This window comes from Mchenga conophoros, linkage group LG3, assembly GCF_057382185.1.
Source record: "Mchenga conophoros isolate Kocher_MC1m ecotype Shallow Benthic linkage group LG3, M_conophoros_male_GT1.1, whole genome shotgun sequence".
Lineage (NCBI taxonomy): Eukaryota > Metazoa > Chordata > Actinopteri > Cichliformes > Cichlidae > Mchenga > Mchenga conophoros.
Genome location: NC_140528.1, coordinates 28,018,873 through 28,042,749, shown reverse-complemented (window position 1 = coordinate 28,042,749; position 23,877 = coordinate 28,018,873). Strand labels below are relative to the sequence as shown.

Sequence of the window (23,877 nt, the reverse complement as noted above, 5' to 3'; positions counted from 1 at the left end):
TTCTTCTTCTTCCTTGGTGTAACCCTATAAATACAGTGTACCCCTTGGCCTTGCCCCTTTTCTACAATTCCCCTGTGGGAGAGGTGGGTGTCATTTCTTTCTAACACTGTAAAACACACATATAATGTATATTTAGCCAACCTGATGTTTCTGATTGTGATTTTAGTTCAGTTATTGTCATCATTGTGCCTGTTTTTGTTAGACGCTTTAAATGTGTAGTTAACGCCGTGAACGCTAGCATGAATATAAAATTCCGGCTAGGGTTGCCAACCGTCCCTTTAAAAACGTAATCGTCCCGTATTGAGCTAATAAGGGACGCACTTTGTCCCGTAATACAGTGAGAATCAAAAGTAGTCTATAAATGTTTATGGAATTAACGCTTTGTTGGAAAACATAATTCCCAGCCCCTCTCCTGCTTTGTGACCAATGAGCTGACAGCACACTTATGACAATTCAGATTACCGCTCATCTCATTGGTCGAGGAAAGGTCGCTTACAGAGAAAATACCGGAAGACAACAGATTTTTTTTTTTTTTCATACTTTAATTAAATTTATGCACATATTACAATCTCTCGTTGGGAGACAACATTAGTGCAACAACATCTTGAAAAGGTTGAATAAGAAACCAAACGAAATAGGAGAAAACTAAAAGCAAGAACAGAAAAAACAAACAAACAAACCAAAAAAAAAAAAACCACATATATATATACATAAATATATATATGAAGGCCATTCTTATGACATATAACAGTTTCCTTTCTGTGAACACTTTAACATACATGTGGCTTACTTAGTACACCAAAAACACAATCATTAAAAGGATAGAGATTGAGTCCCATTGTCGCATATCAAAGCAGCCTCTTTACATGAATCCCTCAGTAATTCTAAAGATGACAAAAAAGATTTTAATTCAATTTTCAATACAGTTAGGGAAGGTCTTTTACTTTGCCATTTGCATTTGTGTATGTGGTATTTGCCCATAATTATCACCACCTTGTGTAGCATGGACAGTTCCTTAGATGGATCACCATTATTATATAAAACTTGTGTTAGAGTCAGTGGGGTCATCCCATCTATTCTTATACTCAACCAGTCTACTAGATCTTGCCAAAAGTCAGTTGTTACTGAGCAGGAAAAAAACAAATGATCAATACTTTCCACATTTTGTGAACAAAATCCACATGGCTCTACCTCAAACCCAAACCTTTTTTTAAGCATTTCAGCTGCTGGGTAATATCCATTAATTATTTTAAATTGCATTTCTTTGACTTTGGGGGGGATAGGCCATTTTAAAAAGTGCGTATATTTGTTCGTTATTTTAACATTACTCCCTTTTAGTTTTGTGTTACTGTTAAAGTCGTGAAATAATTTGTTTTTAAATATCTTGTTCATGGTTTTATTATTACAGTTTTTATCCGTCAAAGGAATCTGGTTTAGATGTAAAGAAGGTAGACTAATTTGTGCCTTAGAGTAATACAAATAACCTTGAATCAAACTCAACAGAGGTAAGGGGATTGCCTTACAAACCTTGTCATATTCTCTAAGGGAACACTGAATGTTAAACTTCGCATTAAAAACACCCACTGAGAGAAACTGACCCCTTTCATCAAGTAAGTCTGTTATAAAGATTATGTTTTTTTCAAACCACTCTTTAATAAACAATGACTTCTTATTAATTGTAATTGTTCTGTTATTCCACAAGGTGGAGCAATGTGGTGAAAAGTTATGGGCAAACACCATCTTCCAATAAGACAAGACCTGCTTATGATATTCTGACAGTTTCACAGGCAACTTCAATATATCAAAATCACATTTCAGGAGAAAATCCAACCCTCCCACCTTTTTGAAAATATTTTTTGGGATATGGAACCATATGGAGTCAGGTTTCAAGAGGAAGGCTTTTATCCAGTTTATTTTAAATACTCCAACCATTGATTGAAAATCAATTGACTTTATACCACCTTTAGCGTAATCTTTGACAAGTTGTGATTTTTTAATGTAATGTGTTTTATTGCGCCAAATGAATTGATAGATTATAGAGTTAATCTTTTTAATGCTTTTCGGGGTAATGTATAGTGAGTATGCTGGATAAACCATCTTTGAGACGCCCTCTGATTTGGATAATAGATTGCATCCAAAAATTGTAATATCTCTCGTCAACCAATGATTTAGTGTTTTGGACATGCCATCAATTTTGTCTTTTAGGTTTTTTGATTCTCTAGTGTTGATGTCTTTGTTTAAATAGATGCCTAGATACTTAACTTCATTTTTCACTGGAATCGTCCTCATGCTATTTTCCAAACAATCATAAAGTGGCAAAAGTTCACACTTCTTTAGGTTCAGACACAAGCCTGAAGCTTTAGAAAAAATTGAAATGACATTCAATGCTTTCTCGAGTATTGATTTATCCTTTAAAAATATTACTGTGTCATCTGCAAACTGACTTATTTTCAGTTCAATATCAAAAATGTTTATTCCTTCGATGTCTGAATGGTTCACAATGAGGTAAGCCATTAATTGAGTGCAAAGAATAAATAATTTTGGAGAAATTGGGCAACCCTGTCGAATTCCACAGAATATGTCTATCCTAGATGTTATGCCTGGATTGAGTGAAACATAACTATAAATTTGCTTGTAGAACAGTTTGATCACTTTGCAAAATTTGTTTCCAAATCCAAAAAGTTCTGAAGATCTAAATAAAAAATTATGGTCTATTGAATCAAATGCTTTAAAAAAGTCAATAAATAGTATTAAACTTTCTGAATTAATAAAGGATCGATAGTCAATCATATCTAATATTAATCTTATGTTATTATGAATCTGCCTTCCTTTAATAAACGCTGATTGGCACTCATCAATCAATTTGGTTAAGACGCTTTTAAGCCTATTTGCATATACTAAGGCTAATAATTTGTAGTCGTTACATAAAAGTGTTATGGGTCTCCAATTGTCTAGCATTTGTAAATCTTTGTTTGGTTTGGGTAATAAGGTTATTAATCCTGTTTTCATTGTTGGGGATAGTTCTTCATTTTTTAAACAATCCAAAAAGCCATTAAATAACAAATCTTTAATGTCTTGCCAAAAGGTTTTATAAAATTCAATCGTTAGACCATCAATTCCAGGCGATTTTCCATCTTTCATTTGTTTTAGAGCTGTATCTAATTCGGATATATTCAAATCTTCTTCTAACCATGTTTTATCATCCTCTTCCAATTTTCTTACCTGGTCTTTAATCATATCAAAAAAAGATATCTGCATTTTCTTTTTCAGTTCTTGATTTATACAGATTACTATAGAACATGTTAATTTCCTCACTTATTTTGTTTGGTTCCTCAATTATAGTACATGCAATCTGCCTTTTCTGCTGTGTTGAACAAATACTGGAGATACTGAAACTCCTCAAATGACTCAGAAATTGAGGACAGGGGGGGGAACGGGAAGTGACAAACACACCAAAGTCATCTGCTAGATGTTTGGAAGTGCCTAATCTAATTATAAATTATACCGATGTTCACTCACTTTGTCTTTGAAATCCCCCATTTTTTAAAGTTTAATGGTGGATCCATAGACCGATGACGCTTAAAGGACATACCACTGAGATCAGGTTCAGGTGAGTGTAATCTTTCATGGATCCTGTGGACAAAGAGCAAGATCAGCATGAAATGAAACATTACAGACACTTTTTAGTATTTAGAAGCTGCTGGACAGACTAGCAGCTGTTAACCAAAAAAGGAATTAATTTTATATTCTTTAAAAATTAAATAAAAGTTGAAAGCTTTCTTCACTGTGTCTAATATTTAGACTAATTCACAGAGCTGCCCTTGTATTCTGATTGCTGAACTTTGACCAAGCAGGTCAGACCAGGAAACAATATCAAACAGTTCATTTAAATCAGACACCAAACTGATATCAAAGAGTTCATGTTACTAACAGCTCACCTCTCTGCAGCAGACGCCTGCTGGACTTTAAAATTAATGGGACGATCTGCTGACCAGTGACTTTTTAAGGACACACAGCTGAGTTCAGATTCAGGGTTGAGCCTCTGATGGATCCTAAAAATAAAAACTCAAATTTTCAATAAAGCCTCATCATAAAGCTTCACTGTATGATGAAAAAAATAAAAAATAAATAAATAGTGCCCACTTTGAGAAAAAAAGTCAATATGTGGAGATTACATTTGTTACAAACCAAACAACTACCACAGCTCATATAACCTCTACAACATGTGTAGATAAGTGAAACAAATTAATCAGCCATCGAGTAATACATATATACATTTCAAGTTTGCAAGTTTGAAGAATGATTTCACCAACTCATCTACACAAAATCATTTTATAGACTATCCGGTTGTTCAGTCTGACATCACTAGCCGTGTCTGGGTCTAAACTCCGCTGCAGGTCCATATATCAAACGATCACTATGGCATTACTGAGAGTTGAAAAACTGTCTAAAGTCTTTCATCTTTAATAAAATGATCAGCGTTCTGCTCTACCAGGTGTAACAATTGAGTTTAACATCCAGGCATCCATGAAAACGGAAGTTATGACATTTAACGGAGTTAGAAGTTAGCAGGGAGTTAGCTCGCTAGCTTCTATCTAAATACAATATAGCATGTCCTGGCTGCGGGGTTTTGGAAACAAATTAAAACGTACAGCTCTGTTATCACTTCCAACATAAATGAAGACAGAAAACTAAACAGCAGTGACGTCTGTAGGGTTACTGAAGTTTGGCTAGCTGGTATATAATGATGTGCTACGTGACCGCTAGCGACACAGCTATGTTAGCATAATATAAACAAGCTAACTTTTTTTCCACTCGATAAAAGTTAACGTGAGTGTTCTCGGTGGCCAGGAACAAATGTAATCGCATGGCAGGATGCTGTAAAAGGACCAAACTTCAGCCAGGAGAACAACTGAGATAATCCATCCACAATACGAGGTTAGTCATTCATATACTGCTGCATGGGCTGGGCTGTAGTTACATCCTAAGGTTTTAAAAAAGCCATATTAAACGCAGACTACTTTAGACCCGGAAGTAGGATTCGTCACGTCATCACTTAACGACCAGATAGGAGCCATGGCAGTTTGTCTCAAACTAAAAAAATGTAATTTCCACATTTTGACTTCAATCTCAAAATGATCAATCACAATTTGTTGTTAATGTGGCCCTCGCACTTCTCCATATCCTCACATATGAACTGTAAAAACGGATAAAATTTTATACATTTTCATAAAGAACTTAATGTAATTTTGTCAGATAACTATTTGTTCAAATATATTAATGACATCCATCAACACGTCACTCTGTAAGGACCCAGAGCTGGGTGGAGGTCCAGGCTGGTCCCTGTGAATAATGATGGAGCAGTGATGTGAGTGCTGAGCTGTGACATGGAGAAGAGTCATGGACAGTTAGAGATGGTCATCTCACCTCTGAGCTTTGGTCTGGCTCTCTCTGGCTCTTTTAGAGGGAGGGGCTCCCTCCTCTCTGTCCTCACACTGATCCATGCTGCTCAGCTCACACACACTTTCTACCTGCAGAGGAAACACAAATCATTCATGTGCACATGAGAGCTGCAGAGTCTGATGGGTTGGACTAACATCCATCTGAGACACAGCTTTCATCAGTTCACTACAAAAAGTGTCACAGAATCGAGTTCAGCCTCCAAATCCTCCATTACTGTAGTCCTACAAAGCAGCGGGTCAAACATGGCTGCAGAGAGCAGCTTTATGTCAGTAACAATGTCCAGGACCGAGCTGACTGCTTACAGAGTTCATACTCTGACTGCTAGCTGCTCTGATAGCTAAGCTAACTACGTAACAGTTAACGCTGCTTCAAACGCCTTCTCCTTGCACCCGGATTTGAAGCATGGGTGGAGTGTATACTTCTTGGCACATCCTATCACGGGATTCATAGCGGGCCGGGGATTTTTTTTTTTTTTTTTCGAAAAAATGGCGGGCAGCTGAAGCGTACCGAGTTTTATGGCACTTTACGTAGCGATACAAATGTATAGAAGAACACGAAGACATTACTTTTTGCTTGATGACGGCAGTTATGCGGCATTAGGGCTGTTAATACCGCTGGAACTAAGCTGCACACAGCTGATGTTAGCCAGGAAAACATTACACACTGACTTTAATGGAGAGACCGGAAATACAAACACAGTTTGTTGTGTGAAGAACTCCAACATGAGCTGAACAAACAGTAAAGTTGCTAATGACAAACTGTTAACAAAGCAAACTTACAGTTTCTTCACACCAACAACAAGCTCCACTTACTCCCACTCCCACTCCAGGAAATTCAGGAAAGAGGGAAGGAACCACCCAGAGAGGCGTTTGTGGGTGGGCCTGAGGGGCCAGAGCCAACCTCCCTCTCCAACGACTACCTTAAAAAAACACTGCCTGTGAGAAAAATTATGTTCAGTTTCAATGCAGATAAATTCAAAACTAAATATTTAAATGAACTAAAGTAAAAGCCCACCTTTATCAAGTTATCACAGGCTAATTCTGACCAATCACGATTTTCTATTTCCCGTTTTTCCACAGCATTGAACACAGCACATACGATTTTCTACTGAAAGTAGACAGGGCAAGGCAAGTTTATCTATATAGCACAATTCAACAACAAGGTGATTCAAAGTGCTTTACAGAGACATTAAAAATAAAAACAAATAAAAACCATGATTTAAAATGGAAAAAAAAGGAACAGTAGATACAATCAGTAGTTCTGTTACAGTGCAGATTTGGTGCTTTATTCAAATGCAGCTGAGAACAGGTGAGTCTTCAACCTGGATTTAAATAAACTGAGTGTTTCAGCTGATCTGAGGCTTTCTGGGAGTTTGTTCCAGATATAAGGAGCATAAAAGCTGAATGCAGCTTCTCCGTGTCTGGTTCTGACTCTGGGAACTGATAAAAGACCGGATCCAGATGACCTGAGGGATCTGGAAGGTTCATGCTGGGTCAGGAGGTCACTGATGTATTTTGGTCCTAAACCATTCAGAGCTTTATAGGCCAGCATCAGAACTTTAAAGTCTATCCTCTGACGGACAGGCAGCCAGTGTAAAGACCTCAGAGCTGGACTGATGTGGTCCACTTTTTTGGTCTTAGTGAGGACTCGAGCAGCCGAGTTCTGAATGAGCTGTAGTTGTCTGACTGATGTGGGGATTAGAGAAATATTTTTCTGCTATTGTTAATAATCATCATCATCATTGCATTAATAATTAATATTGATATTGCATTCAGATGTTTAAACATCTGAATGCAATATCATTGCAATATAGCCTTTATTACAGGTGCAGTTATAACCACTTTAAACTGTTGAGTTAAATCAATAATCTTAAATGCTTTTGAATGGTTGTTATAATCTTGACCTACTGCCTTGATTTGACACACTGTCGGATGGCAACACGTCATCATTAACATCATTCTGAGGATTAAGAGGTGACTGAGGTTCTTTTCCAGTGTGCTCTCGCACCTCCACTTCTCCTCCCAGGGAAGTTTCCTGTGGCTCTGCTTTGTGAGGTGATGGCCTCTCCGAACGTTTATCAGTTTCAGAAAGCCATATGTTAACATCCTCCATAAACCCTTTATTGTATTTAGCGATGCTTGAGAACCATGTATTTTGTTTATCTTTCTCATCAAATCAGAATCAGAAAGGGTTTTAATCTCATCAAATGAGATTAGAGAAAGCAGAGATTCATGCAATGCACTGGCATCCTTAAACAGGTGTGTTAACTCAAACTGTGATTTAACTTGTGAATGATTTTTATCATCTTTCATTAGCTCTTTAAGAGACATAATAACACTTTTCATTTTGTTTACATGCCTTTTCCGATCTGTTTGGATGGTTTCGATTTTGTTTGCAAGAGCTTTCTCAGTGAGGGAAATTAATCTTTTATCCTTTTCAGTTTTTCCACCAACAGATGCAGCCTGTGATCCACTCATTTTAAGCATTCAACATAAGCAGCATGCCAAAATCCAAAACAAAGGCAACACACACACACACACACACACACACACACACACACACACACACACACACACACCAAACCAAACCAAACGTAGCGGTGGGCGTGTCACAACAACATCTTCATGTGGTCAGAATCCAAACTGCGTTCAAACAAACAATACGCAGCACAAAAACACAGTTTACATACCACCGTCGTCTCCTTATCTGTCAGACTAGCCGATTTTATGGGTGTAGTGGCGGCGGTGTGTGGGCTCGCGTCGGCGTTTATTCAGCGCTGATTGCGGGACGCTCCATTGCCGTCGCACTTTTTGCTGACAAATATTGGCGACTGTCAAGCCTTTGAGTCGCCGAGCAGCTGAATAGGGGAATAATGTTGACGCGTTTAAAACGTAAGTCAAAGTTCCAAGTTAAAACTCCTTTATTTGTTATCAAATCCTTAAAATCCAGAAAAACACTGATCAGAACATTCCAAGCTTGAGCGGTCAGCAAAAGTCGACTTCCCCCATCACCCACTCATTCACAAAAATTCCCTCGGGCCGTGAATAGGTGATATAGCAATCACTATCACTATTACCGACACCACGTGACCCAAAGCTACGCCTATCCACAACAGTGCCTTTATCTGGACGAACCCGTGTGTGCTCGGACTCAGCCACAAATCTCTTAACATTATGGTGATCACACTTGGACAAGGTTTTCATTCCTTGTCCAAAGCATTCAATTATTTCATGCTTTTCAGCAGCAGAGAGATAATTTTCTTTCCCATGTTGCTTGAAAATGGTGGCCTGCTTAATAATGTGGAACATCCTTATTAGTAGTTTATCCTTTAATTGGGCTGAGCTGGCAAACTAATGATCACAGGGGCCTGAGACTGATGTCAGTGACCCAGAGAGTCCTGAGACACAATGCCATCCACGGGTTTAACTGAAAAACAACATATGTAATCTGTGTAACACCTAAATACAATTTACATAATCATTTGGAACGAGGTGTAACCTCAGTGTGTGAAGAGGACTCTCCATTTACATCAACACATGAGAATCTGTCATATCTGCGGGAGTCATTAAAATGAAGACTTCTGTGCTTAAATAATGAACTGTGCATCTGTGGATTCATTTTTTATTATTTCATTTATTCAGACTTTATTGTAAATGTAATACAGACACTTTGCTGTTATTATAGCTGTAATATTAAACAAAGGATAATAATAATGAAATTATAAACACTGAGCCATCAGTGTGTCTCTGACCTGTGGATACCTCGTGCTTGTTCCCGAGGTCTGCAGGTCAGAGGTCACTGTTGGTCCCACTGTTGGCTTCTCAGGCACTGAGGCTTTATTGTGGTATTATTGTGAAGCACTTTGTGATTTTTATCTGTGATAAGTGCCACATAAACACATTTTATTTATAATAAACAGCTAGATGGAGACACAGGGCTGAGAGACAGGGCCTTTACTCTGACATGTGACTGAAGTGACCAATCAGGAGCTGGGAGGTGTGAGGTCAGTGTGGAGGAACCACAGATGTGTTTGTTAGTGACCTCACAGCCCTTCATGGATCCAACAGAAGTGTTTTAAAGACGTGTGTGATGAACTCAGCCATGATTTCCTGTTAAACTGATGTTAAATATGATCGTGTTTAATCCCTGACGTCTGTCGCAGTCTGAAGAGGAACCAGGAGAGCCCGCAGAGCCGAAACTCAGTTACAATAAGCTGTCCTCAGATCAGCAGGAAACCACAGAAAGAAGAAGTGGTGCAGGGAGATGGGAGGCTAAAAATCCTGCAGGGCTGAGAGAGAGGAAGCTGATGAGGCTGACAAATGTTCTTCATGTCACCTGTAACCTGTTCATGTTCTGATTTAACATCACATGTCTCCACATGCACACAGAGGAACTTCTGCCTCAGTCACACAAACAGTGGACCAGATATTTGTGTTTGAATATTTCACGTTGAAACCATTAAGGGACCAGTTTATTTCCTGCTATGGAAAATTTAACAATAACCTGCAACACACCCAATGAGCTTGATATGAAGTGAGTTTAAGAAACACACTGCAATGTGCAGAGAGCATCCCAGTGAAACACCAGGGCCATCTGTTCAGTGTCTCCCATTACAGTGGCCTCATTGTGTTGGAAACTAGCTGGCAGCTTTCAGACTCTGATTCCTGCTGCTGCGAGAAACGATTCAAGTTTAAGACTCAAATACCCTCCGAAGAGAGTTTGTTTCCTCCTTTTATTGTATCGATAAAAAGCCCACAGAGCTTTATTTAGTCTTGATGTAAAGTAAAAACATTAATGCAACCTTTGCAAACGCACCAAAATTTGTAATTGTTTTCGTTTTAGAATGAAAACTAAAAACTAATCACAACAAATTAAAACTGACAAATTTTGGGGGGGACATTCGATGCTGAGGTTTCTGAATTTGCAGGTGTGTGACAGAGTGGAATAAGAAATGTTCCTTAAATATGTAATAAGCCAAGTGACACTTTACACTTTCTCTTATGCTAACATTTTATTTGACTGCACATCTGATGATATATTTGTGTTATTCAGAATGTGCAGTGGAAGCTTCGTCATCTTAGACCAGTCCAGCATCTCCACACAACCCCTGAGCCACATCTGCACTCAGTCCACACACAGTGGGAGGACCCTTCACAACAAGACCATCAATACTGCAACAGGTCTCGCAGAAAAGATGTGCAGGATAAGATGAAGTTGCATATTTCACTCGCTTTGCTGCACGCTGGAATAGCTTTAGTCTACGTCCACAGTAGCACAGATTTGAAAACGCTCCGCGTCCACACACGTCTGTGATACAGATGAGAGCCTTTAAACAAAATGTGCATGTTATAAACAAGTGTGGCCTCAGGAATATTAAGATCAGGAGATCAAATTGTGTAATGGAATTATTTTAATGTAGTCATTTGATGCACATATATGTAGAGAGCAAATAATTCCAGGCTTTTTTATTTTCCGTTCTATACGATGTAAATATTTTTGTAGAAGAGAGGTTATGTGATACAGTACACATATAGTGCAATCGAAAGTAGCTCTAATATCGACCAGTAACCAACCACCACACGCACTGCAATGGGGTGCACAAGATTTATTTGTTCTTTCTCCGGGTCAAACTACTGGCTGAAGACAACTCTGGCCAGGAATCCAAGGCCACCGCGGTCAGGGTTGTTAGCCTGGTTACAAACAGGGGAAAGGTGGTCACTTGGAAGAACAAGCAGCCAAAACGTATCAATCCTGCAGCTTCCTCAAAAAGGCTTGCCACCCACCTTTTCAGGCCTGACTTTGTTCGAGGCTGGGTCTCCACATCACATCCTGGGAGCTGGAACTTCCCCAAAACTGGTCCAGTTTCCTTTTCAGGGGCACAGAGAGTCTCCAGTCCAGTGGTTTTTTCTGCCTCCCAGCACTCCCTCCAACATCCTCAGATTATTTTAAAAGCAAAGCCAGGCCAGGTTAAAAATCTTTACCGTTAAAATGTGCACACTTCGTCCTGGATCTTCGAGGCTTCCCTGCTACACCAGTGTCCTACTAAAAAAACAACAACCCCCACTTCCTGTTTCCTCTCCCCTTTATAGAGAAGGGCTCCAACCCTCCCCAATCAGGGGAGGATTGGAGGAGGATTGGAAAAAAGAGACTTTTCCATTTGATTACATTTTGTATGATGGATTATGTAGAAAAAGTAGAATTGGGCTGAAAGATCTATCGCTTTATCACCTCTTCAGGTTGTAAATCGTGTTTTTAAAAAGTAAATAAGTAATTAATTACTTTTGAAAATAAGTAATCAGTAAAGTAACGGGATTACTTTTTGGGGGAAGTAATCAGTAATTAGTTACTGATTACTTTTTTCAAGTAACTTGACCAACGCTGATGTTCCCTCTAATGTTTCACATGTCTGAGCAAACACACAAACTGAGCGGCCCTTGGACCACTGTGAGCAAAAGCAGACGTGTGCACTGTGGTCACGCCAGCATCCAATCCATCCAAGTTACATGTTTATTAAAGTAATCAAATTACAGCATTTACATTTATGTTAGACTACTTTTAATTAACTGCTTTAGCCCACTTACAATGAAAAATAAAATCTTGTTCATGACCTGTAGCATGTTAACACTATTAGAAGGGAAAAAAAAAAAATTTCTTAATAAAGCTCTGACTTGTATTCTGAGTCTGTGGTCTGGGAGAGAGTCTGTAACTCTGTCTGCATAATACAGGATATAATGACCAATGTTGGGCAGTTAATTATATAGTTACTTCTTCAAAAAAGTAACTGGGTTATGCAAACAACAAAGTTTTTTGCAGCTTTTACCTAAAAATACAGCCAAGGTGTTTTTAAATAAACATCTCAAACTATTTACAGAACAATCAGCTGTTCTGCATCAAATCTAATGCCACACAAACAGTGGCGTGCCCCAGGCCACCCCCCCAACCAGACTGGCCACCCCAAAGCTAAAACAATAAAATTTAATGAAATATCAAATGTACACAGCAAATCCAGCATGTCCAAATTAACACTGTCGGATTTGACTTCAACACTATTAAAGTGTCTATATGGGTCCACACCAGAGAGTGTTAATTTAACTCTTTTTGGAGAGTTGGTACGTTAACTCTGATTTAGTGTTAAACACCAAATCTGTCTGGAGTTGATAATTTAACACTTGGTGTTAAGAGTTTATATATTAACTCTCAAAGAGTATTTTAGTTTAACTACGTAAGAGTTTTCTTCTAATTCACTCTAAAAAGCGGGAATTTTACTGTTCTGAACTTCTAGAAATTTCTTTTGGAAATAAACATTTACTAAAAAGATGCAATGGTTTTTGAAAAACATTTATTCTGAACTGTGCACCACAATTTCAAAACATTTTCTGAAAGACGTAACAGTATACATGTTCTCACTTTCATTAGAATTTTGTTTATCAAAAGGTCTGACATGGTAAATGCAAATAACAGCATCTCATCACTTATTTCTTCAATACAATATGCATGTCCTTCATTCATCCCTTTGTGGAACTTCAACGCACTTCTGCTCTCCCCCATATTCCATCTTCACAAGCATATCCTGTGTGGAGATTGAATAAAAATTAGTTGACACTAATTAACGGCACAAATAATCCAGTAAACAATTGCAGCACAGTAAAAGAAAGAAATCCTCTTTGAGCCATAGCCTTAGACTGAAGCCAGATTCAAACGGAAACAGCCTCAAAGACTCAGAGAGAGCGCTGCTCCATCTCTGGACCGTAATATGTGTTCCACCACTATGCTGCAATGCATCTTGGGATAGGGTGGGCCTACCTGTGCTTCAAATCCAGGGAGAAGGAGGACAGGTTTGTGGGAGCCTGGGAGTCTGGACGGCATTCGTGGCCTCGCTGTGATGTCATGGACCTTCAGAGGAAGCAGAGGCTGAATTCAAACACACCTGCTGACTTCCTGTGTTCTGCTCTGACAGCTGCCATGTGTCACAGTGTGGATAATAAAGCCATCAAACTTCACTCAGCTCCAGTAACACCATCAGTGTTTGATGTCCACAGGATTCATCAGCTTTAACCATGATAGAAGCAGGAAGTTAAGATGAAGATGATCAACCACACTGAGCGACACACTGCGAGCAGGTTCGCAGAGATCTGAGCAAGAGCGAATGAAAAAACTGAGCGAGAGGGGCTGTTATTAAATGAATGAAGTCGTCACCTCCCAGCTTCAGTCAGACTGGTTCACCTGTCCCCACACCAGTCACACCACTGGCTGAGAACATGGATAATGTGACTTGGAGCTCTTTTGGTTCAGAGACAGCAAGCAGATAGGCAAAGAGAGAAGAGCTCAGCCTGTGGGATTCACTGAAAGATGTCATAGAAATGCTCGGCACCATCCACAAACATTTGCATTATTTGCAAAGAACATGGAGAACATCGATGCATGAACGCAGCAGTACTCGTGTATATTAGGAAAACAACATTTACAGCTACATTTACCAGAGGACCACAGACCCACGCAGTAAACACAAGAGAGATAAACATGTTCGTGAACACAGGTTTGTTCTTAGAGATTTATGACTCGGTCACTCAGGCACAGCTGGGGGCCGGCGGAGCTCACGGGCGCGTCACTGCAACTCCCCCTGACTTCTGCTCCGCGGCTGCTGGGCGAGCCCTCATCTGGGACTCTCCTCAGCTCTTACTGGGACAGTGGCGCGGCTGCCCCTCTGTTGGTCTTCCATGGTCTCTTGTGTTCTGGGGGCCTCTGGATGTCTGGAGTTTTGATCTCCTCCATACCCGCTTCACACCCTGGAGGACGGGGCTGTGGCCCCCCCACACTCCCTAGCAGATCATTACATGGAGAAACCTTTGGAATGCAAGCATGCTGATCCACACAGGTATGTACACATGGGTATTCACAGACGCGGACTAAAGCTTTCTTGGCTGCTGCCTCAAAGCACACTGTGCGCTGTCTATCTTGCGTGCTGCACAATATCGTTTATTACTTAGTAAATATTGATATCTATGACTAGCTAGTTTATTGTGATGGTGCTTTGTTTTCTCTATTATTATGTTGCTCTTTGTTGTTTGCTGTCTCCTCTGTTTGTTTTTTTTGTTTGTTTTTTTTTTTTCTCCATACAGGTGACCCAGGAGTTCTTTTTTTTTTTTCTCTCTCTTCCCCCCCCTTCTCACCGTCTCTTCTCCCCTTTGGTTTTCTTTCTTTCTCTCCCCCTCTTTCTCTCATTCATTCCCCCTGTCCTATTTATTAAAAAAAAAAAAAAAAAGGAAAAAAAAAAAAAAAGACAAAGGATGAACTGAAGCTCTGCCATCACGTAATGTCGCATACTGCTGTTTCTAATGTCACTTAAAAAAAAAAAAAAAAAAGAGATTTATGACTTAATGCCAAACTATTCTGTTTGGACATCAGCGTGTCATTGCTCAGTGCAACACAATGCAGATCATGCAGTTTAACAGCATTTGACACATTTCTGGATATAAACATGTTTCAGGCTGAAAAGTCCTTCAATGTTGACACTAGATCATATTTTCTACTCTTATGTCCACTGGAGTGGGTTCAGTCTGTCAGGTGTTATCTAATGATCTACCAACCAAGTTAATCATCCTGTCATGAGATTTGGTTCCATCAGACAGAAATGGATGAACCAGTGTTGATGTTTGGTTTCAGACTGATGGCACAATGATTGTGAGCATGGATGCCGACTTTGGCCTTGTAAGAAAAAGAAGAAGTATTACTGAGCGCTTGGATGGAAACATCATGTTTGTAAGAGACAAAGATGTAGAGGAATATCTGCTGTCTCATCCTGAGAGCTCCAAACCAGCTGAGCTGAGGAAATGTTGAAGGAAACTTCATGTCACTGCTCCATCACTAGTGAGGTGGTTATATAAGAAACAACATTTGAAGTATTTGTGATGGAAACAGATGTTTTTGAATGTGCAGATGTTGAGTGTTGCCCCCCCCCCCCCACACACACACACACACACCTATTTTTTTTTTTATTTTAAAGATAATTTCTGTCATGTTAAAGTTATTATGGTTGATTGAGGACTACTATTTCCTTTTGTAATTAGGACTGCAGCAACTCTGAAGCTGGAAATTTACTTCAGTCACAAAACCAGCAGAAAAAACTAGATGTAACTGGTGTAACTGGTGTATTTGGAGCCTCCTGTCGTCATGAAATTCCCTTGATGTTTTTGAACATGATTCATGGAGAACGCTGAGTTGTTAATCAATGCTTAAGTCACTAACCTACAGTCAACAATGTCACCAAATGTTTCCCAAAATATTATTTCTCTTATCGACTCGAAACCATTGAGATGATCTGTTTTAAACAGGCGAGCAGATCCAGTGTCATCAGTGAGCTGGTGAAAAGATACCAGGACAAGAACATCAAGCTGAATTTCATATACGACACTGTGTGCTGTCCTCACATATACATGTGAGTATCTTCTTTTACTATATGACACAAGAACAACATTTTCTGTTTATAAAACTGTGTTTGGTGTTTATCAGACAAATGCAGGAGGAACACCTCCAGGTGTTTCCCTGGCTGTCCATGTTTATGGACATAAACTGGTGAATGTACACCAACTGACACACATGTCATCCTAAGCACATGCACACACTATTCAGTCCATACTTTGATACACTCTTGTACAGTAAACAGCAAATATGTGTTAATCAGAAATCATGTAGAGCACACGAAGGCTTCCTGGGTTTGGGCTGAACGATGGAGAAGGCATGGAGAGGTTCTGCTCCTTCCTCAGAAGATCTGCACGAGTCACAAACAGATGACTCCATCACATCGACTGGACCTTCTGACTGATGCACTATTGCATTATGGGAGGAGGAAGTCATTGGATCTAGGTCTACATATTTCTGTATTAGTAGTTAAAATGACTCATTTCGATTCAAACTGAGAGAGCTGACAGTTCCTACTGATAGAAGTGCAGCTCCTTCAGAGATGGGACAAAGAGGAGAAGGTCACCAGTCTGCTGAGGAGGAGATTTCTGCCGTCCTGAAAGAGTCCCCGAGTAACCCGACTTTAATGGACCGTATGCTTGTAGTCGCAAGTGAATCTTTTCTCCCCATGTTTGTCCAAGTGACTATTTCAGAACAAGACATCCAACAGTGGATGGAAAGAGAGACAGAAGCTGCCAAACATGCACTTTTGAAAACAAGACCCAAAGGTTTGTTGATTTGGCCTGATTTGTTTCTTATTGGGTATTCAGGAAGCTGACAGTAGCTGCTTCCTGTCTTTAGACTATGTTCCCAGATGGAAGAGGAAGTATGTCATGAAACTGGTCGGGCATTGCACAGCTACAAGCATTTCACCTCCTGTCATACTGTGTATGGTTTTGTGTGTGTGATAAATAAAATTTGAATTTAAAACTGGTTCAACCAGCTCAGGTAGGATTGAATTCAACTATATTTAGTGTTTTGTTGATAGAATTTCCAACAGTAAGAGTTCAAATGTTAGCAAACATACAGGTTAACAGCTGTGCTTAGTTATGTCGACTATATGATGGTAAAACCTTGCTGTCAGTTTTACATGTGTGTTTTTAAATGTAGATCCCTGAATCACGAGTCATCCACTGCAGACCAAACACAGGAAGTTAACGTGTTAATGTTACCATTTCCAATCATGGTGCCCTTCATCTAATCTGGAAGTGTTTGTTTTGGGGCGGTGTTGTTCTTCCTATTGTGTTTAGGACAGAGATGCTCTTCAAACAACTGACAGACATGCCCACATTACAAGAAGATGGTGTGAGTCTGATTTGATGTTCCAGTCAATGCTGAGAGACCTTGACAAGGAAGCCAGAGGTCAGCTGATGATGCGAGCAGGAAATGAAGAAGGAAGAAGGATCGCTCTACTTAATCTCAAGCACTTCTTCATTGTCACAGAGAGGGAAACGTTGTATTTTCTGCGTCACTTCCTCACAGTAAAGATATTTGTACTCCTGGAAAGAAGATTCTGTGTGTAAGCTGTTGATGGGACAATAAGCAAATTTGACTTTGCAAAATGTTGTGCAGGGAGGTTGTGGTTGCTGCTTGGACAAACATGACCTGGATGACTGAGAACCTACGCAGACACGTTCTGAAGGAAGGGCTCCACACTTATTGGACTGATTTAACTCTGCTTATTGTCATCGAGCAAAGTTTATTTAATGTGTCTCAATGATTCAAGCTGCAGTTGGTCGTCATCTTCATTGAAAAATAAATATGAATAAATGATAATAATAAATAATATCATGTGATGTTGGTGTTTTGTGTAAATGTCTTTTTGAATGTAAACGCTTTGTTCCAGACAGACAGGGAGTCGCTATCAGGCTGTCCAAGCAAACCCACGTCTGTAACAGAGACTGAAGAAGATTGTGACAGAGCCCAACAGTCTGCAGTGGCCACCACAGTCCACCGTCTTCACATCACAATTTCAACATGTCTGTGACGTCTCCTTGCCCTTGTACTCACTGACCTGCATTCATCCATAGATGACACTCAGGACCCTGGTTCCACAGCTGTTCTTGTTCACAGCAGCATCCAGTTAGAGAGGAAACTGGATAATGCAATGATGATGTTCCAGCATCATGTTGTTGCTCCTCCTCCACATGCTTACCTGCCACAGTTTAACTCCGCCTCTCAGACAGTCATGTCACCTGATCTGCATGTTTTGCTGTACGATGACGTCATCTTGAGGTTGACGAGGAGAAAAACTAGTTTAGTCCTGCAGATGGCGATCTTGCAAAGTGTTCAGAGAGCCGACACTTTGATGATGCTGCCTGGGTTGGACTCTATACGAGCAGCTTCCACTCTGGTTTCACTTTTAAATAAACTTGTTTGATTTCACTTGTAAAAGCTGAGAAATAAATATTTTATTGCAAAATTATTTGTTGGTACATTTTTTGAGGGTCAAATATCCTGTTTGATTTGAGGAATGAACTGTTAAGGTGGAATAAATGAATCAGTTGAAATACATCAGACTCCAGAAGATCCAGGGTGACATCATCGTTACCTGGCAACAGAAGCCCTCATCTGATTTTATTGGAGGATATTTACACCAGCAACACTGTTTAGTTTGATATGACGGGTTAACAACATGCTGTGATATCCAGTTCATCTGTAATAGATACTGGATCTAATCAGTCAGCAGATATTTGATCAGCTTATTTATAACTATACTAGAAACAAACACAACTGTGTTGATGATTAATTATTTGCGCTGCTCATGATGTCATCATCACTCCCTCCTCCACCCTCAGCAGTCCCAGCATGCTGCTGTGGTGCACCCCACCCTCACTCTACACCTGAGCCACAGACCACACCCTCCACCTCAATATACACCACAGTTTTCTCTGCTGTGGAAATGAGATCAGGAGGAAATCATCATTATTATTATTTAATAAACGCTCACATTAATGTGGGCTTATTTGTTTCATATTAGAAACATTAGTTGAGTGTTTTTAGTATAAAATGGTGAAAGTCCCTCTTTTTGCTCCTCCCCTCACCTGTGGATGGACGGTGCTGTTACCGCGGTGACAGCTTGGATGTGTTTCAGTCCTGCCTGGTTATCACTGCAGGAATCTTTCACATTTATTACAGGTAATAACTCTGATTTTTCTGTGTATTATGAACCAAATGTATCCTGATACACACAGAGATGGATGAGCAGAGGTCACATGATGAAAGAACAAACATGGAGTCTTTGATTGATTTAGATATTTATTGATGAATGCAAACAAACCCGACACTGAACCATCGTCCAGCAGAACAAACCTGATCACATGACCTGCTGACCCAAACAGTGCAAAGCTCCATGGCAACAACAACAAACAGCCTCACATATGTTAACAGAGGCTGTTAGAAGCACAGAGTCTTTACAGTCTTTCTCCTGTTTGGACACAGATCTCTGCACATCTTCATCACAGTTACTCACAGACGTGCAGAGTGTGTGGATATCAAAGCTAAGTTTCCACCATGTTTGTAGTCTGTACTGGGACTCATGGAGCATCTCTCTATGAGCACTCAGTGCTTTCAACAGTGAGTCCCAGTTTAACCAGCAGCCTTCACACCACACATCACACAGACATGGAAACTTCAAACCTCAGACTGAAGTCACTGGCAGTCTCTGGCATCAGCGACTGTGCTAACAAACACAGCAAACAGTGAAGGTTTGGTAGAGAAAGTCGGTTGGGTAGAACCAAGTACGCGGTGGAGGAGGCGGGGTTACATTACTGGATGATTAAACATGGAACTATTTTGCTGATAATAATTGAAACGATTAAAGAAAATCAAAAAGCTATTAATGCAAGATAATTCATAATTTTATAAACTGGAACGATGAAATTATTATTAATCCTTTATTTATCCAGGTAAAAAATCTCATTGAGATTAAAAATATCATTTCCAAGAGAGACCTGGCATCATAGCAACAAAAGTCACATACCACATAGGTATATAACATTTAAAACAAATACAATATCCCATACAAACATGTGTAAAATATACAATAACAGATCAAATACAAAAAGAGTACATTAAAAACAATCACACTGAGTAAAAGAGCTGTTCTCTCGTTCCTTTAAGACAGACTTAAACTCTCCCAAGGTAACCAATTACTTAATTATATTGGCTGGATCTGATTATTGGGGGGTCATGACCCCCGTAACCCCCCTGGAAATTACGCACCTGGTCCTGAGGTCAAATCCACCATCTTTGTTTCAGAGCTTCATGTTCTCCCGTGTTTGTGTGCGTCCTCTCCGGTACTCCGGCTTCCTCCCACAGTCCAAACACATGCAGTTAGTGGGGTCAGGTTAGCTGTGAGTGGTTGTGTCTCTGTGTTATTCCACCTTAATCAATGACTTCCTGTTAGCATGAAGTGCTTCTGTAGGACTGATGTCATTTTCATGGTTGGATCATTTAAATGAAGCTGGACTCAGATGCAGTAAATAAGCTGATTGATCATTAATGAATAAAGCTGGTCAAACACATCACGTGGACACATGTGATTGTGTGTTGTAGTATTGATCCCAATGCTGGTATCAGTCCTGGATCAATAACACTGGATGGATGCGTTCAGCATGGAGCCCTGAGCTGTGTTACAGACAAACATGGAAACTGACAGGTCTGTGTCATTCACAGTCTGTAACACTTCTAAACAACAGAGGCTGACCCAAGTGCCTCAGAGCCAGGCACGCTCACATCACAGCTCTCTAAATAAGCCAGTTTCAAAATAAGAGCTGAAAGCTGTGTTTGCTTGTGTTAGCTTATTATTGTGGAGACTAACATTCAGTGATCATGTGTTCAGACTCATAATGATTACTCTCAGAAATCCTGATCTTTGTATTTACTGTGTGTTGGATCAATAACTGAGATTCATGGTATCACACAGCTGTGCTGCTGCTGATGTCAGCACATCTGGAACAATACGAGGTATCTGCTAGCAGACTGAGCAGGACGTGAGACCTGTGGACTGTTTAAAGCTGTCCCTCCACAGCTCACTCAGACCTGATCCACACCTCAGTGATATTCTCTGACTTCCTCAGTAGAGACAGAAACCATTCAGATCTGGGACCATCAGCTGACTGATGATGTCACACAGACTGTGTTTTTCAGGAACAGTGATTCTGATGTGAGCCTGCTAGCTGACAGCAGACCTGATGAAAGCACATGTTCACATCTGTGAGGACAGACTGGACTCTTTGACTGCACCTTGGTTCTCCTCAGAGGTCTGTACAGGAGCATGTCCACCCCCACTGAAGATCTCAGTCACTGTGAAACATAGAAAGCTGCTTGTGTGGCCTCTGCCTCACATGTAGATACAGCTACAGGTTTCTCTGTCAGTCAGACTGAAACAGTGTCCTGATGCTGCATCATTCAGCTCTGTGCCCCAGTCAGCATCACTGGGAGCTACCAGTGTTTCTGCCCTTTTCCTGTAACACTACACTCAGCACAGGCTCAGCTGGTATCCAGTGTTGGACTTTGGCTTCAGCTGCTGTGATAGATCCTCTAACATAGATCAGCTCTGCTACATGTTGTTAGATAAGTGCAGCTGCTGTCATGTCCTGATGTTTCTCTGGCTCAGCAGCTTCTCCATCAGAGGTTCACATGGAGCTGATCCAGTATCTCCAGTAACTGTGTTCTGTGCCTCACTGGTTCATCCTTCTGTCTGTGTGACGTCAGTCAGATGTTGAAGTTAAACTCTGTAATCTTCACTGTGTCACAGAGTTCAGTGAGTCCCGTTATTCACAGTATCAATCAGATCATCAGAGAACAGCTGATCAGCAATCAGTGGTGCCAACAGCGCCTCCTGTGGTGAGAGGATGCAATAATGCAATGTAGCATTTTTCCACTCAACACTTGCAGTCATGGAAACTGTCTGTTGGATCTGTGTGACGTTGCTTTCTTGGTTAGAGTTCCTCACAAATGTCCAGATGATTCTTCTAATGAGGCGTCGACCATGTTTGCAGCTCTTTGGAAGAAAACGTCGCCCTTTGCCATCCTTACTTTTCTTTGACTTCTTCAAATGCAGCTGAACTCCAGCTGGTATTTTCTTGGACTTTGCAGCTGTTTCTGGTCATCAGTTCATTCCTGCAAACCTCTGAAGCTGAACAACAATGATGCTGCATTGCTGGCTGATCCCAAAAGGTTGATTCTGTTCATCTGGACGTTTTCAGAAACGTTTGCTCACTGATCAGGTGACTTCTTCAGTCTCAGCTGACTGCAGCTTTACAAGCTTACAAACAGCACATTTGCACAATGACTGAAAGCAGCAGCACCTGATATATATGATACTAATATAATACAGATACATATATAATCCATACTAATGATGAAGGAACTGAGCTCACAGTCCATTGTTCATTCAGTGAACTACTCAGTTTATTTTGGGCCTCAGAAATGCTCACTCTGTTTGTACATCACTGTCAGCAATAGACTCATTCTGCTGTGTGGACAGGAACACATGTGACATCACTTCCTGTTTGTTTGTGACTGAAGAAGTTTACAAGGAATCATTTAGAAGAGTTTCAAACATCAACTGATTGAATCCATGAATCTGAAAACGTGTTTGTGAGTGAAAGAGACAGACATGTACAGACTGAACTATCTGTTCAACAGTCAGAGTGTTTCTGTAACAGGAGACACTCTTTACACTCCACTCAGCACAGGGACACTGAGGAACCAGGAAACCAGAGAAACCCAAACCCAGGATAAAGAGTTTGAGTGAATGTGGTTTTGAAGGTGTGGAGGTGGATCAGAGTGTCAGAGGAGACTCTGTAGAAGGACAGAGTGCCAGCAGGACAGTCCACATACACTGCTGCTCTGTTAGAGACAGAGGAGGAGGAGGAGGAGGAGGAGGAGGAGGAGATGGGTGTTTGTATGTTATTGTGCCTGACATAACGAGGACCATTATAATCACAGATCAGAGTCCAGGACTGATCATTGTATCCAAACACACAGTCACTGCCTCCTTTCCTTCTGATGCTTCTGTAACTCACTGATATATTAACCCATCCTCTCCACTCGACCTCCCAGTAACAGCGACCAGTCAGACCATTTCTACACAGCAGCTGAGGACGAACATCAAATCTGTCTGGATGATCAGGATATGACTGAACCTCCTCCACACGTGTCACCTTCCTGTTGTTGTCAGACAGTTGGAGCTTTGTGCTCACTGTGTTTGTGTCGATTGTGAGTTGACAGGAATCTGATGGAGAGAACAAACACAATCCAGCTGCAGTTATTGATCCATCATCTGTTCATTGATTGACACTTTGATGATGACTCCTGACATGATGAAGATGGTTGAATGTGTGCTGCTTTGTTTTCATGAATCCCATTAAAAACACACTTACACTTCCTCAGACCTGGTCTCAACCATCGGACTCCAGCAGGCTCCACCCTGAAAGGAGGAGGGGGGTCAGAGCAGCACAGTCAGCATGCACACATGGACATTACATGGCTCTCACACACACACTGTTACACACTGAGCTCAAAGCTCGGCTCCACTGTTTTATTCAAAGAAATCTACATTTATTTATCAGCACATTTAAAAACAGCTTGAGCCAAAGTGCTGCACAGAGTAGAGAGAAAATAGGAAACATACACAGTAATGACTATAAAGACTGGTCAGGATTGAAAGCTACAGAGTACAAATGTGTTTCCAACCGGCTTTTAAAAATGTCCAGTGTTGGTGACGACCTGATGTGAAGGGCGACTGTTCCAGAGTTTGGCTGCAGCCATCGATAAAGCTCACCTCTGTTTTTACGTCTAGTTCTGGTCAGAAGCTGCTTATCTGCAGACCTGAGGGCTCCACTTGGATTCTTTTGTTAAAGAGAGATAAGATGGAGCCAATCCATTCACAGATTTAAAGACAACCAGATCTGGAAGTGGATTCTACCACGTACTGGTAACCAGTGG

At 40.4% G+C, this 23,877-nt stretch overlaps 1 protein-coding gene and 1 pseudogene across 2 annotated transcripts in view; both read right to left on the bottom strand.

Moving 5' to 3' along the window:
- Window positions 1–535: 535 nt before the first annotated feature.
- On the bottom strand, window positions 536–6,293 carry LOC146577971 (uncharacterized). The gene is made up of 4 exons (XM_085268517.1): window positions 6,243–6,293; window positions 5,428–5,531; window positions 3,939–4,052; window positions 536–3,633 (listed from the first exon to the last, which is right to left on the bottom strand). Exons 2-4 carry the CDS (start codon window positions 5,502–5,504, stop codon window positions 3,516–3,518), a joined length of 309 nt encoding a protein of 102 aa, XP_085124643.1. The 5' UTR covers window positions 5,505–5,531; window positions 6,243–6,293; the 3' UTR covers window positions 536–3,515.
- Window positions 6,294–20,094: 13,801 nt separating this feature from the next.
- Window positions 20,095–23,877, bottom strand: part of LOC146577969 (uncharacterized) — a 31,415-nt pseudogene continuing 27,632 nt past the window's right edge. Inside the window, exons 7-8 of the transcript XR_014891326.1 lie at window positions 23,313–23,359; window positions 20,095–23,164 (exon numbers count right to left, since the gene is read on the bottom strand). The product of XR_014891326.1 is annotated as an uncharacterized LOC146577969 (transcript). The remainder of the gene's footprint in view (window positions 23,165–23,312; window positions 23,360–23,877) is intronic.